Genomic DNA, 13,675 nt, shown 5'->3' with positions numbered 1-13,675 from the left:
TGGTGTAACGAGGATTCGAACACGCGCCCCTCATATTACAAGTCGAATGTTTTAACCACCTGGTCATGCCGGGTCCATAAAACAAAGAAATTATGAAAACTCGCGAATTGCATCACAGCCCGTGAATACATAATAACGTGTGTTAGTTTAATAGATTATCTACCTTTCCACAAATATATACCGCGTTTTGTTTAAACAGGAATTAATTAATGACTATATCTACCACTATATTCATTTCAAATTACTCTTCTCTTGACTTTTCTGACGACTTCCACGAACTTTTTAAAAGACCATTTCTAGTGAACCGCAACGTCCACGATAAGTTATTCATACTTACACTTCGGTTTTACTGTCTCCGCTTTCAATTAACTAGTATTGTTTGTACCAGAATTAGGTTTAGCAAGGCTTGTTCACGTCTAAATTATTATTTTGTGCACGTTTTCTATTTACAGGAATCCACAGATGACGTCATGATGTCGTTTTCACTTGTAACTATCAATATACAAGTACATTCTTAACGTACTTTACAGTCTACTTAAATTAAAAAGAATAAACTATTACATAATTTTGTGTGTTTCAAATCAAATTACAAATTGTGTATTGTATTCATTATAAAAAACAAGAGAAAAATAACACATAATTAGATGTATTGCTTACTTCTAAATATCATAAAGCTGCTTAGAGCGCAGAAAAAGCTATTAAAGCTTTGGGAAAAAAAAAATAAAACGGTGAATCAAGCAAGCTAAAAACTTACTCCACTGTTACAAACTCTCATCACTTTAAAAAGCACGGTTACGTCCTCAATACAGAACAAAAAACACAAAAGATGGGAATAAATCATTTATCAGGTCAGGGTAGCCTTGAGCCAAAGGCTTAAACACCTGGCCTTGCCACGCATTGTCACAGTATAAATAAAATATTTGGTATGCAAAATATTCTTCGCTCTGCTGCTTAAAATCAAGAGGTAATGAGAGGATAGCATTTAACATAAAGAAACTTCAAATTTATTTTCGGGCGAAATTAGATTTGTTTTTAAAGATTGCCATTTCACTTCATCTTATCGAAGGCGTTCTGTCCGTTTGTTTATGGTCCGGCATGGCCACGTGGATTAAGGCGTTCGACTCGTAATCTGAGGGTCGCGGGTTTGAATCTCTGTCGCACCAAACATGCTCACCCTTTCAGCCGTGGGTGCATTATAATGTTACGGTTAATACTACTATTTGTTGGTAAAAGAGTAGCCCAAGAGTTGGCGATGGGTGGTGATGACTAGCTGCCTTCCCTCTAGTCTTACACTGCTAAATTAGGGACGACTAGCGCAGATATCCCTCGTGTAGCTTTGCGCGAAATTAAAAAAAAATTGTTAATTTTTCTTCGTTTAATAACTCAGAAATTTGTATATTTTTCACAAAAGAAAACAAGGGATATCTGCACATAACCATTCGTTATTTCGAACTAATAGAAAGAAGGTAGGAAGTATTCAACACCACTCACTGCTAGTTTTGCCTCATTCAACAGGGGGATTTGACTTCCACTCTCATAGCTCCAAAGTGTGGGAAGCCCCGCATGGCCAGGTGGTTAAGGCACTTGAATCGTAGTCTGAGGGTTGCGGGTTCGAATCCCCATCGCACCAAATATGCTCGCCCTTTCAGCCGTGAGGGCGTTATAACGTGACGATCACTCTCAATATTCGTTGTTAAAAAGGTAACCCAAGAATTGGCGGTGAGTGGTGATGACTAGCTGCCTTCCTTCTAGTCTTACACTGCTAAATTAGTGTTGTGCGCTTTTTTTGTGTGTGACAACAGAGCACAAACTCAGAATTCTCGGACTTGCATTATGGGACGGCTAACAACTAGGCTCACTTTAATGAAGAAAAAAAGTCTAAGTTCCAGAAATACGAATAAAATTGTAGTGGAGCGAATTACAAATATGTTTTTTATCAAACCTTTTGACAATGAAATCCAAACGAAATTAATAATATAGTATTGTTTGTAGTTAAGCACAAAGCTACACAATGGGCTATCTGTGCTTTTCCCACCACATGTATCCGAAACCCGGTTTCTAGCATTGTTAGTCCACAGACATGCTGCTGTGTCACTGGAGGGCTAATAATATAGTGTACCACCGATACATTGTGAATTACACAAATTGGTCTGAGCACTCATGGATAATTTATTATTTTATTCACATACGAAATCAGTGTGTTACACACTAGGTGCTTATAATGTGATGTCTGCAGTTCAATGTGTGATATCTCACAAACGGTGTAGGCCCAATAGGTAAAATTGCACGGGGATATTAAAAGAATATCTTGCGAGTGCAACTTCCACATTCTGACACCAGGGAAGCCACTGTTTTTTGTTTTTTTTTAACTTATTTGGAACATTTCTTATGTTATAAATGTGCCTTTCGATTTCAATGCATCTCATTCAACCACCATGAAACTGACAAGTGTGTGATGAGGTGAACTAGTAAAATGTTATTGCACCAAAAACAAGGATGCAATGCCAAGGTAGCTCTCGGCAGAGGATACTAAAGAATGCATAATGTTTACAAAAGGCCTTGTTTTTGTGTTGCTGTGGAATAAAGAGGAGTGTGTGTTTTTCTTATAGCAAAGCCACATCGGGTTATCTGCTGAAATAAAGAAGATACAGGTTGTGATAAGCCATGTACATCAAGACGATCGATACCTACTGAAAGTATCACTGAGGCCAGTCATGTTGTAGCAGAACAAGCCAGCCCAAGTGAACATGAATGCAGCAGTGCACGTTACGTCACTTGATGTTTAGACTTGCCAATTTTAGCTGTTTTATTATGGCTCTCCAATCAACCAATGGATGTTTCCTTATAAGCTGCGCCATGTTCAAGCATTAAAAGAGACAATTTAATCCAATCTGTTCATTTTGTGTTGCAGTTCTTGGCAAGAATAGAGAGCAATAGCCAATGTCTTACAGACTAATGAAGCACATTTTACCTTGTCTGGAAGTTTCAACACAGACAACTGCATTATCTTGTCAAAATCTAATACACACGCAACATTCCTACATGATGCTAAGGTGACAGCCTGGTATGGTTTCATTATTTTTTTTGAAGAACCATCAATACATGAAATCCAAACCTGTACAGTAAGTGCTGCGAGTTACCACAAAATTGTCATAACCAGAGTAATTCCCACACTACATCAACAAAATGTGACAGCCATTTTGCTTTTTATGCAAGCTGGCACCTCTCCACAGGTAAAAGTCGTCTTACTAAGACACTTTAAGGACACATGCATTTCTCGTCACTTTTCTTGTGAAAGGGTGTGTTTTTTTTTTTTCTTATAGCAAAGCCACATCAGGCTATATGCCGAGTTCACCGAGGGGAATCGAACCCTTGATTTTAGCGATGCAAGTCTGTAGAGTTACCACTGTATTGTGGGACTCCTTGTAAATGGTCACCTCGTTCTTTGAATTAACACTAGCCGATTTTTGGTTGTGAAGATACCTAAAGACACGCATGTGCATATCTTTAACCGCATGTATTCACATACACACAAGAGAAGTTTTAACTTTAATTAATAAACAAGCTTATCATAACTTTTATATAGAAGGGTAAAATATTTTTTATTGAAACGTAAATTAAAGACAGAATATTTAATGGGAAAATCACGTACAAATATACACATTACAACTAATAACTTAAGCTTTAAATTAAATCTTTACGTGACTCCATAAGTTCGCTACACTGACACTTTCAAAACCAAATTCATAATGAGTTTAAATTGCTTTAGAGAGATATCGAGCTTTTTAAACAGTTAACACAAATTAATTACCACACATTCTATTCCCATCTAAAATAATTACTCGTCTTTATAAACATAACTGTTTTTGTAACATAGGTGAAACGTTACACACACATTAATAAAGAAACTATTAATTTCACAATGTTATTGATACTGCCGTGCGCCGCCAATATTTAAACCAAGTATGACTGAAAAAATATCAATCGGATTTAGAGTAAAAAGGCACTGCATCTGAACAGTGGATAGGAGCAATACAGTTGAATCACAATCACGTCAAAGTAACACACTCTGAATGGAAGAAACTACATGAAATGGTCAGTTAATACAAAAAAGTCACCAAGTTTTCATTCCTTTATAGAAACTACAATTTAAAGACACCTAGAAGAACATTAGGTTGATTTGATTATAAAAAACAACATTTAACTGTTGTTTGAAGATTTGTTTCAAGGTAATCCTGTTGTATTTATATTACATTAACTACATAAAGCACCACTGCGGGTGGTGGGATGAGACATATGGGGTCAAATTTAAAATAAGTTTAAAGGTAGATTAATGAACAGCACTAGCTTGAGGAAAGGGCACACAAAGAGGCCCAGCTCCCTATAGTGCCAGCTGCAATAGAAAATATGAAACTCATTATGATATAATGACAGCAATCTATTCAAATATAAAAATGGCATTTAACTTTATTTGATTACAATTATTAAAAGAAGGAGCATTACATGAACACACTTAAGGATTATTCATATTAAAATAAATCACACTCTTAAATATTCCTTGTAATCAAATCTGCAATCTGATAAACTGGTTCATTTGAACTGTCATATGGGTGAGCATGAAACTTTGTTGAAACCAGAATTTGCAAGTTTAATTTGTATATCGATTTTGTCTTTCTAAACGAAGAATCGTTATTCTAAACTCTGATATTATGAGAGTCCAGTGTCTCCAAAGTCAAAACCTGGTTACTACGCATGTTCCTTAAGTGAAGCTTCTGTTCTTGTCAAAATCCTGCAGTATTGTAATGCATATATTAGTTCTGTTAAACCATTGAAGTAGGTTTATAAATGCAGAGATACCCAAACTATGATGCACTTGAATAAAACTTTTCTCTAGTATCTCAAGACTTGTTCCAGTCTTCAAACTGTCAGACCAATACATAATTATCAGTGAACTGAATGAGCAATTTTGTTAAGACTTACAATTGTTTTTACAATTACTACACTTAATCATGTGTCTCAGAGAAATCTGGGTTAAACATTGTTTCATGGACACAACAGATGTAAAAAATGTACTGAAGTTACTTGGATAGTTAAGTGTTCCAAGGTGTAAATATCACCTTTTAAACATTAGGGAAAAAAAAATTAAGTCATTAGTTGTAAAAAATAAAAAAAACAACAACATTTCAAACACTAACTGCTATCACTTTGAAATGACAATGGAGGCATTTTAAAAGAGATTAAAGTTTTCAAATGGAAATAAGATTTTTGTTCTTATCATGGATATTTTTTAAATTCAGAACTTTTTCACAAACCTTGAGGTCAAACTATTATAACTGTTCACTAACCTGGCCCTAATGACTGATGACTAACAAGAAATCAAAAGTGTCTTGTATTTTGGCTATGTTGAGCTAACTAAACGTAACATTATGAATTTGATTTTCTAAAACACACTGTTCTACTTCGATACCCTATTTATGCCATTCGGATGACACAACAGGATACATTAGATATTTGAACACTTGAACAGGTTATCTTATAACAACATGAAATATGGTAATTCAAGATGGTTGTCATTTTGTTTTACTAGTTTATTATTTAATTAAGGTTTTAGATATCACACTAAATATATTAAAGAAAAACATAAAAAAAAACAACTTGAAAATATAATGCATCAGTTAAAACAGCAGATAATTATGGACATTTACTAATCTTTAAAACAAATTTAACCTTGTTAATATTTACTGGGTATTTGGAGAGGTTTTACCTTCTAACTGATAGATTAATTCACTCCTCAAAGATGTATCTGCTTCTGGATAAGACAAAGCCAGTTTTGACACATAGATAAAACAAATCCAAACTGTGACTTACCAATAGCCATTAAAAGAACTACAAGTATTTGTTACAAGATACAATAGCTTCCTAGGTCATTAATGTACTGTTAAAAACTACAGATACCAGATGAAATCACAAGTATTTTTCTTAGAAATTGTGCTATTGGTATAATTGACATCACTGAATCTTACACTGTTTTATCATTAATCAGATAAGTATGGTGAGGTGTAATGGACTGATAATATCCAATGGTCCCAAAGAATCTCCATTAGAGGTTTTCCTCTTTATACCTTAACATATTTAATAAATTTCCAGTATTTACTTACGCTCATACCATTTCTTTATTAGATTTCCACCATAGCTACTTAAATACTATCTGTTTTAGCTGTTCTTAATTTAAAAGTGATAGACTAGAGGGAAAGCAAATGGTTAACCCAACCCAGCAACAACTTGTGGCCTAATTTAATTTTTTAACTATGACATTTGACCATTAAACTTATAACACATCACAATCCCAAAGTGTGAAGCACAATTTGTTTTTGGCAGTAACGAAACACAAACCACAGAACCATGAATCCAGAGTCCAACATGCTAACCAATGGTTCACAGTCCAGCTCCTCTCCTTCGTTTTAATTAAACCTTGAAAACCACATATTCTGAATATTATAACATGTATACAATACTAAACATTATAAAGGAATAACACAGTCACCTCATAATCAATTCTAGAGCAGCTTTATGACGGACAGACAGCTATGCTTAAACACTGCACCATTTATTATAAAAAGCTTAGTAGAGTCAGAGAAATCAGAAGCAAAGATTTATTAACAGGCATCAGGGATCAAAATTTTCAACATTTTACCATATGTTTTCAAATCTTTAAAGTAAATCTAGGTTTGTTTTAATAGGTTTGTATAGAAACAGCAGTTTACTCATAATTTTTTAAACATTTTATGATTAACCCTTACATTTCATACACAGCAATAAAACAGAGATTTAGGAACATTTGGTGAATCTTAACTTCAAAAGCCAAACAAAAATGTGTACCTTATAAAAAACTTACAAATTATTATTCATACTTAGATCTTTTAAAAACACCTTTTTCATTTCTAAATAATACAATGAACATGCTGGAAACTGACAGACATTTGAAATATTTTGAAAATTAATTCTCTAAACCCTTGAAAAACAAAGATGACCCATAGCATTTTAACTCCTTCCTTGTGAAGTTTCTCTTGGAAATGAGCTCAAGGTAGCACTAACCCTTAAAACTGGGCAAATTTACATGCCAATTAAACACTGTTAAAACATTTCTTATAACCTTCAATTTGAGCACAAAATGAAAGCATGATGTTGAAATGTCTGAAAGTACGCTTTCAGTCATATATGTTGCATGCATAATTAAGACAGCTGGAATAAAGAAATACATAGCATAAATTGTTTTAACACTATCAATTTACTTGGGAATGATAGAAACATTTGAAAATTGAGCACTTGGGTCACCAATATATTAGCATCATAACTTCACCACTAAAGCTAACATCAACATGAAATTTAGCACACTTGTTGATATTACATTTTTCCATAGTTTGAAGTTTTTTAAAATTGAAAAACCTTTACTGACTATCTTGTTACGAGTCTAATTACCAATAAGAAAGTCATTAATCAAATTTAATCGCTCATAACTTGTTAATGTTGCAGACAGTTTTCAAGGTATGAGGACATTCACATTTTAACATTTCTAAGTAATGTTACAGCATTAAAACAGCTTATGCTGTGTATTTCTTTACTCCTACCACGTTAATTACACATATAGCATATATATATATATATGAATGAGAGTCTAATTTCAGAGACTGTGACATCATACATTTGTTTTATCTTCATCTTGAGGATTGTAAGAAATACTTCCTCGACATGCACATTTGTGGAGTTTTAAAGGTCAATGATACTTTAAGTAAAAGGGAAGTTTTTTTTCAAATATTGCTTCTTGATAGTTGATTATATTATAATACATTACAGCATGCAAACAAGTTTGGGAAAATAATAACAAAATGTAGTGACAGTTGGTTCGTCTGAACAAAGTCAGAAAAACAGTTTTTGAAAAGTGAAGAAAGAAGACCAAGTTATTTTTGGGTGGACAAATTATGAAGTGGGTGTTAAGGAGATGTGTTTAATTATAAAACATACATTACTGAAATTTGGTTTGGTTTGAAGTTTGCACAAAGCTACACGAGGGCTATCTGCACTAGCCGTCCCTAATTTTGCAGTGTAAGACTAGAGGGAAGGCAACTAGTCATCACCACCCACTGCCAACTCTTTTACCAATGAATAGTGGGATTGATCGTCACTTTATAATGACCCCACGACTGAGAGGGTGAGCATGTTTGGTGGGACGGGAATCCGAACCAGCAACCCTCAAATTACGAGCTGAATGCACTAACCACCTGGCCACACCAGGCCCTGTAATGAAATAATGATTTAATCATTATGTATAAATCAGTCAGTCAGACAAAATATTATATGTAATAAGTAGTTAAATCAATTTTAATAAAGTAAAGGTCACCTATTCCATATTAAATAATTAACAAAAGAAATTCAACTGTGATTTACACTTTTAAGTCATTATAAAATTAGAAAATTTCACCAAACATAACGAACTCTTTCCTTTCACTTTGAAATAATCAAGAACCATTCATGTAATATTACTTATTGAAACTTATTCAAAATAAATTATTTACTTCAGATAAAAGAAAAAAACAATGTTAAATATTATCACAAACATAAGATCTACATACTCAAATATATTAAAAAAAACTTCAACAAGGTGCTATAATCTAAATTTGTATCAGTACACAGACGTCCATGCTGTTGCATTTTTCTTGAATGCTCTTTAGTGGTATCTTTGGTCTGTTATCAAGGTTTTTCAAATTTGCTGTTTAAAGTGTAAAGATTCTTAGACAGTCTTCCTTTAAGATTGAAAAAAAAATGAAGCCTAACCCTAAAATACATTTCTACTTGGATGTTAAAGATTGTCAGAATTTGAAAGATATGGTAACCTCAGTTCAAGATTTTGTTAAAATGTTATCATATTAAATTACAATGTTTGGAAAACTAAACACTTTTTCTTTACATTTGTATAAAGTGTAATAAATTATTAACCATAATTATTTGTATTTTTATGGTCTGATTCAGGATAAATCAAAATATGTGACTTATAATATTTTACCATCAAAATTACTCAAGTTTCATCTTTTAGAGCTTTTTAAATTGTTAAAAGTACTGCAGTGTAAATGTTCACAGTAAGTAAAAGGTACTGAAACCCAGTTTTTCAATTCCTCTCTCCTCCTAATTATAAAACATATTCAGATTTCATCTACTTATTAAACCAAATGGTTTCAATCAAATTGATAGAGATCATTTTTGACAAGGATAGTTCTACACAAATAGAACCAAATACAAAGGAGGAAAAAAAAGATTTATTTCCTCGCAACTTAAATATGGATACAAATGTTCTTGGTTTAAGCATTATAAAACTTTTGGATTTCAATATGTAATTTCCACTCCCCACCCCAAGGAAAAAAAAAATCTTCACAGAGGTAAAAAAAAAAAATTCAATTAAAGGAATTTAAGATGAAAATAAATAACTGAACAAAATAAAAAAAAAAGGTTCTGTATGTTTTCCAGCATTTATTCATTGTTAAGAAAAATATTAAATATTTCCTGTCACAAATAAATCTAAGACATGCATGATATATTCCACTGGCCTTACTCCTCGTATTAATATAATAGTTTTTCATAATGTTTTTGATTTAAAGATGGCAGCTTATTCCTTGATGATTTCATGATCATCACTTGATTCAGAGTGAGTCAACAGTGATTTGGGATTCCAAGGTTGTTGGAAGAATTCTACTGGTAAAGGCGTGCAGTGGGTGGAGTCAAAATCAACCATGTGTTTTTGAACCTGAATAACAAAAAACAACTCACCAAAAATATGAACATACTTGAAATTTTAATATATTAAATACAGAAATATTTAGTCAAATGATATGTATAACAATATAACAGATTATTTTACAAATTTAAATTTAATCTGAGAAAAAAAAAAAAAAAGATAAAATCTGATATAAATTATCGAGTAAACAAACAAACCCGACTTCCAAGTTTCAAAAATTCATTACAGGTATTTTAAAGTGCCCACTGGTGATAACTTTTAGCAATACTGAGTAAGCAAGAATAATCCAACAAACTACGATTGAAAGTCTTCATTATTAATTTGAAAATAAATCTAAATAAACACAGGACACAATCTAACTTGACATATTTCAACAGTTGTACTTAAGAATTTATAATAGTAAACTTACAAACTGAGTTTCATAAGTGTAATGAAGGGATTTTATTTTGGGGAACAATTCTATCTGTTTAAAACTATAGTGGTCTGTTACCTCCAGATTCTTAGTCAATTTATCATCATATCAGCATAACGAGCTTACAAATACAAGCATGTACACCAATGTAATGATAACAAGTCTTTACTGTGATAATGTTAGTTAAATGTTAGGTATGTCTGAGCAACATAACTCTACGCATTTAAATAAAAATATACAAAACTTACCAAGTAAAACATGAGTTGTAATTTCTGTTCAGTTGTCATACCTTCACCTTTATAAACAAAGAAAAATTAATGGTTAAAGAAATGTGATGGCAAACCAATAAGAGACAGCTTAGTTTCTCATTTCAAACTCATGTGCAAGTACCGTTACATCAAATATAGAAAGAAATAGGTAATTCTAAATACTGTTACTTCAAAATCTTAAATTCTAATGTTAACAATTTAATAAACAATTTTTTTTTATCTCAACTAAACAGTATAAAAAATTGTACTACAAAATCCTCCTTACTTTAAAACAATTTATTATAACTGGTGATTTAAAACATACAATTTGGATAAGAATATTAACACAGTGCTTATCATTGATAAATCTGTTAAGGAAGAGTACTTAAGTAAGGACATCAGGTAATTCAGATCTTTTGACAGAAAATATCTAGATATTTGTGTTTATTGAGTGTAAATTTAAGCTGTATAACAAAACAAGTGTAGCACACTTCAAAAAACAATAAACTTTTTATATCTTTTGGATAATCAATGAAATTAAATTATCTATCTCAGATTATAAACACATCTTGGTAACCTGACAGTTAACACATTTGTCTCAGGACCAAACCTGGCACATTCACGCTACAATGATCTGCACAATGACACCTGTGCTACAACAAAGACTCCCCACCACCATGCTACATTTATCTTCACAACAATGCATACTGCAGCAACAAGGACTCTCTACCATGCTACTTTGGTTTCCACAACACATGCTGCAACAAGGACTCCATGCAACACTACCTTAGTCTGTACAACATGTGTGCTGTGACAAGGACTCCATCACCATGCTACCTTGGTCAGAACAACCAAATCTGTGTTGCAGCAATATTGTAGTCTGTATAATACATCTGTGCCATGACAAGGACTCCATGCCACAATATTGTAGAGTGTAGAAAAACATGTTACAATACCGTAGTCTGTTGATCACCATGTATACTGTGACAAGGAATCAATGACATGGTACTGTAGTCTATAGAATACGATGCATACTGTGACAAGGAATCAATGTCACAATACTGTAGTCTATAGAACACAATGCATACTGTGACAAGGAATCAATGCCACAATACTGTAGTCTATAGAACACAATGCATACTGTGACAAGCAATCAATGACACAATAATGTAGTTGACAGAACACAATGAATACTGTGACAAGGAATCAATGACACAATAATGTAGTTGACAGAACACAATGAATACTGTGACAAGGAATCAATGACACAATACTGTAGTCTACAGAACACAATGAATACTGTGACAAGGAATCAATGACACAATACTGTAGTCTACAGAACACAATGAATACTGTGACAAAAAATCAATGACACGGTACTGTAGTCTGTAGAACACCATGTATACTGCGACAAGTAATCAATGACACGGTACTGTAGTCTGTAGAACACCATGTATACTGCGACAAGTAATCAATGACACGGTACTGTAGTCTACAGAACACAATGAATACTGTGACAAGGAATCAATGACACAATACTGTAGTCTATAGAACACCATGTATACTGTGACAAGGAATCAATGACACAATACTGTAGTCTGTAAAACACCATGTATACTGTGATAAGGAATCAATGACACAATACTGTAGTCTACAGAACACAATGAATACTGTGATAAGGAATCAATGACACAATACTGTAGTCTACAGAACACAATGAATACTGTGATAAGGAATCAATGACACAATACTGTAGTCTACAGAACACAATGAATACTGTGATAAGGAATCAATGACACAATACTGTAGTCTACAGAACACAATGAATACTGTGATAAGGAATCAATGACACAATACTGTAGTCTACAGAACACAATGAATACTGTGACAAGGAATCAATGACACAATACTGTAGTCTATAGAACACCATGTATACTGCGACAAGGAATCAATGACACGATACTGTAGTTTGTAGAACATAATGTATACTGCGACAAGGATTGAATGACACAATACTGTAGTCTATAGAACACCATGTATACTGTGAGAAGGAATGAATGACACAATACTGTAGTCTGTAGAACACCATGTATACTGTGAGAAGGAATGAATGACACAATACTGTAGTCTGTAGAACACCATGTATACTGTGAGAAGGAATGAATGACACAATACTGTAGTCTGTGGAACACCATGTATACTGCAACAAGGAATCAATGACACAATACTGTAGTCTATAGAACACCATGTGTTCTGTGACAAGGAATCAATGTCACAATACTGTAGTCTATAGAACACCATGTATTCTGTGACAAGGAATCAATGACACAATACTGTAGTCTATAGAACACGATGCATACTGTGAGAAGGAATGAATGACACAATACTGTAGTCTACAGAACACAATGAATACTGTGACAAGGAATCAATGACACAATACTGTAGTCTGTAGAACACCATGTATAATGTGACAAGGAATCAATGACACAATACTGTAGTCTATAGAACACCATGTATAATGTGACAAGGAATCAATGACACAATACTGTAGTCTATAGAACACCATGTATAATGTGACAAGGAATCAATGACACAATACTGTAGTCTGTGGAACACCATGTATAATGTGACAAGGAATCAATGACACAATACTGTAGTCTATAGAACACCATGTATAATGTGACAAGGAATCAATGACACAATACTGTAGTCTGTGGAACACCATGTATAATGTGACAAGGAATCAATGACACAACACTGTAGTCTATAGAACACCATGTATAATGTGACAAGAAATAAATGACAACACTGTAGTCTGTGGAACACCATGTATAATGTGACACAACACTGTAGTCTGTGGAACACCATGTATACTGTGACAAGGAATCAATGCATTTAATACTATTACTCAATTTTTTTACTTTATATTTTTATCAAATTTTGAATTGTTACACAGACAAGCAAGGAAATATATTTTGAGTATGTAAATGAAAATAATTATATGATGTTAAACATCAGAGGAACATGTAATAACTCAAACTCATTACTTAAAGTAATTAATGTGTTTACCATTCTATCAAAACACAGCAACAAAATAATAAATCAAACTCATTAATTAAAGTAATTAATAAGTTTACCACTCTATCAAACCACAGTAACAAAATAATAAATCAAACTCATTAATTAAAGTAATTAATGTGTTTACCACTCTATCAAAACACAGTAACA

At 32.9% G+C, this 13,675-nt stretch overlaps 1 protein-coding gene across 1 annotated transcript in view; it reads right to left on the bottom strand.

The window, feature by feature from the left end:
* Positions 1–3,576: 3,576 nt before the first annotated feature.
* The window catches only part of LOC143243069 (phosphatidylserine lipase ABHD16A), a 47,540-nt gene continuing 37,441 nt past the window's right edge, over positions 3,577–13,675 (bottom strand). Inside the window, exons 19-20 of the mRNA XM_076486808.1 lie at positions 10,448–10,494; positions 3,577–9,796 (exon numbers count right to left, since the gene is read on the bottom strand). Of these exons, the coding sequence (XP_076342923.1) occupies positions 9,659–9,796; positions 10,448–10,494 (185 nt within the window). The 3' untranslated portion in view covers positions 3,577–9,658. The remainder of the gene's footprint in view (positions 9,797–10,447; positions 10,495–13,675) is intronic.

The sequence above is a fragment of the Tachypleus tridentatus genome, chromosome 2 (genome assembly GCF_004210375.1).
Source record: "Tachypleus tridentatus isolate NWPU-2018 chromosome 2, ASM421037v1, whole genome shotgun sequence".
NCBI lineage: Eukaryota > Metazoa > Arthropoda > Merostomata > Xiphosura > Limulidae > Tachypleus > Tachypleus tridentatus.
This window is presented reverse-complemented; position numbering and strand designations above follow the sequence as displayed.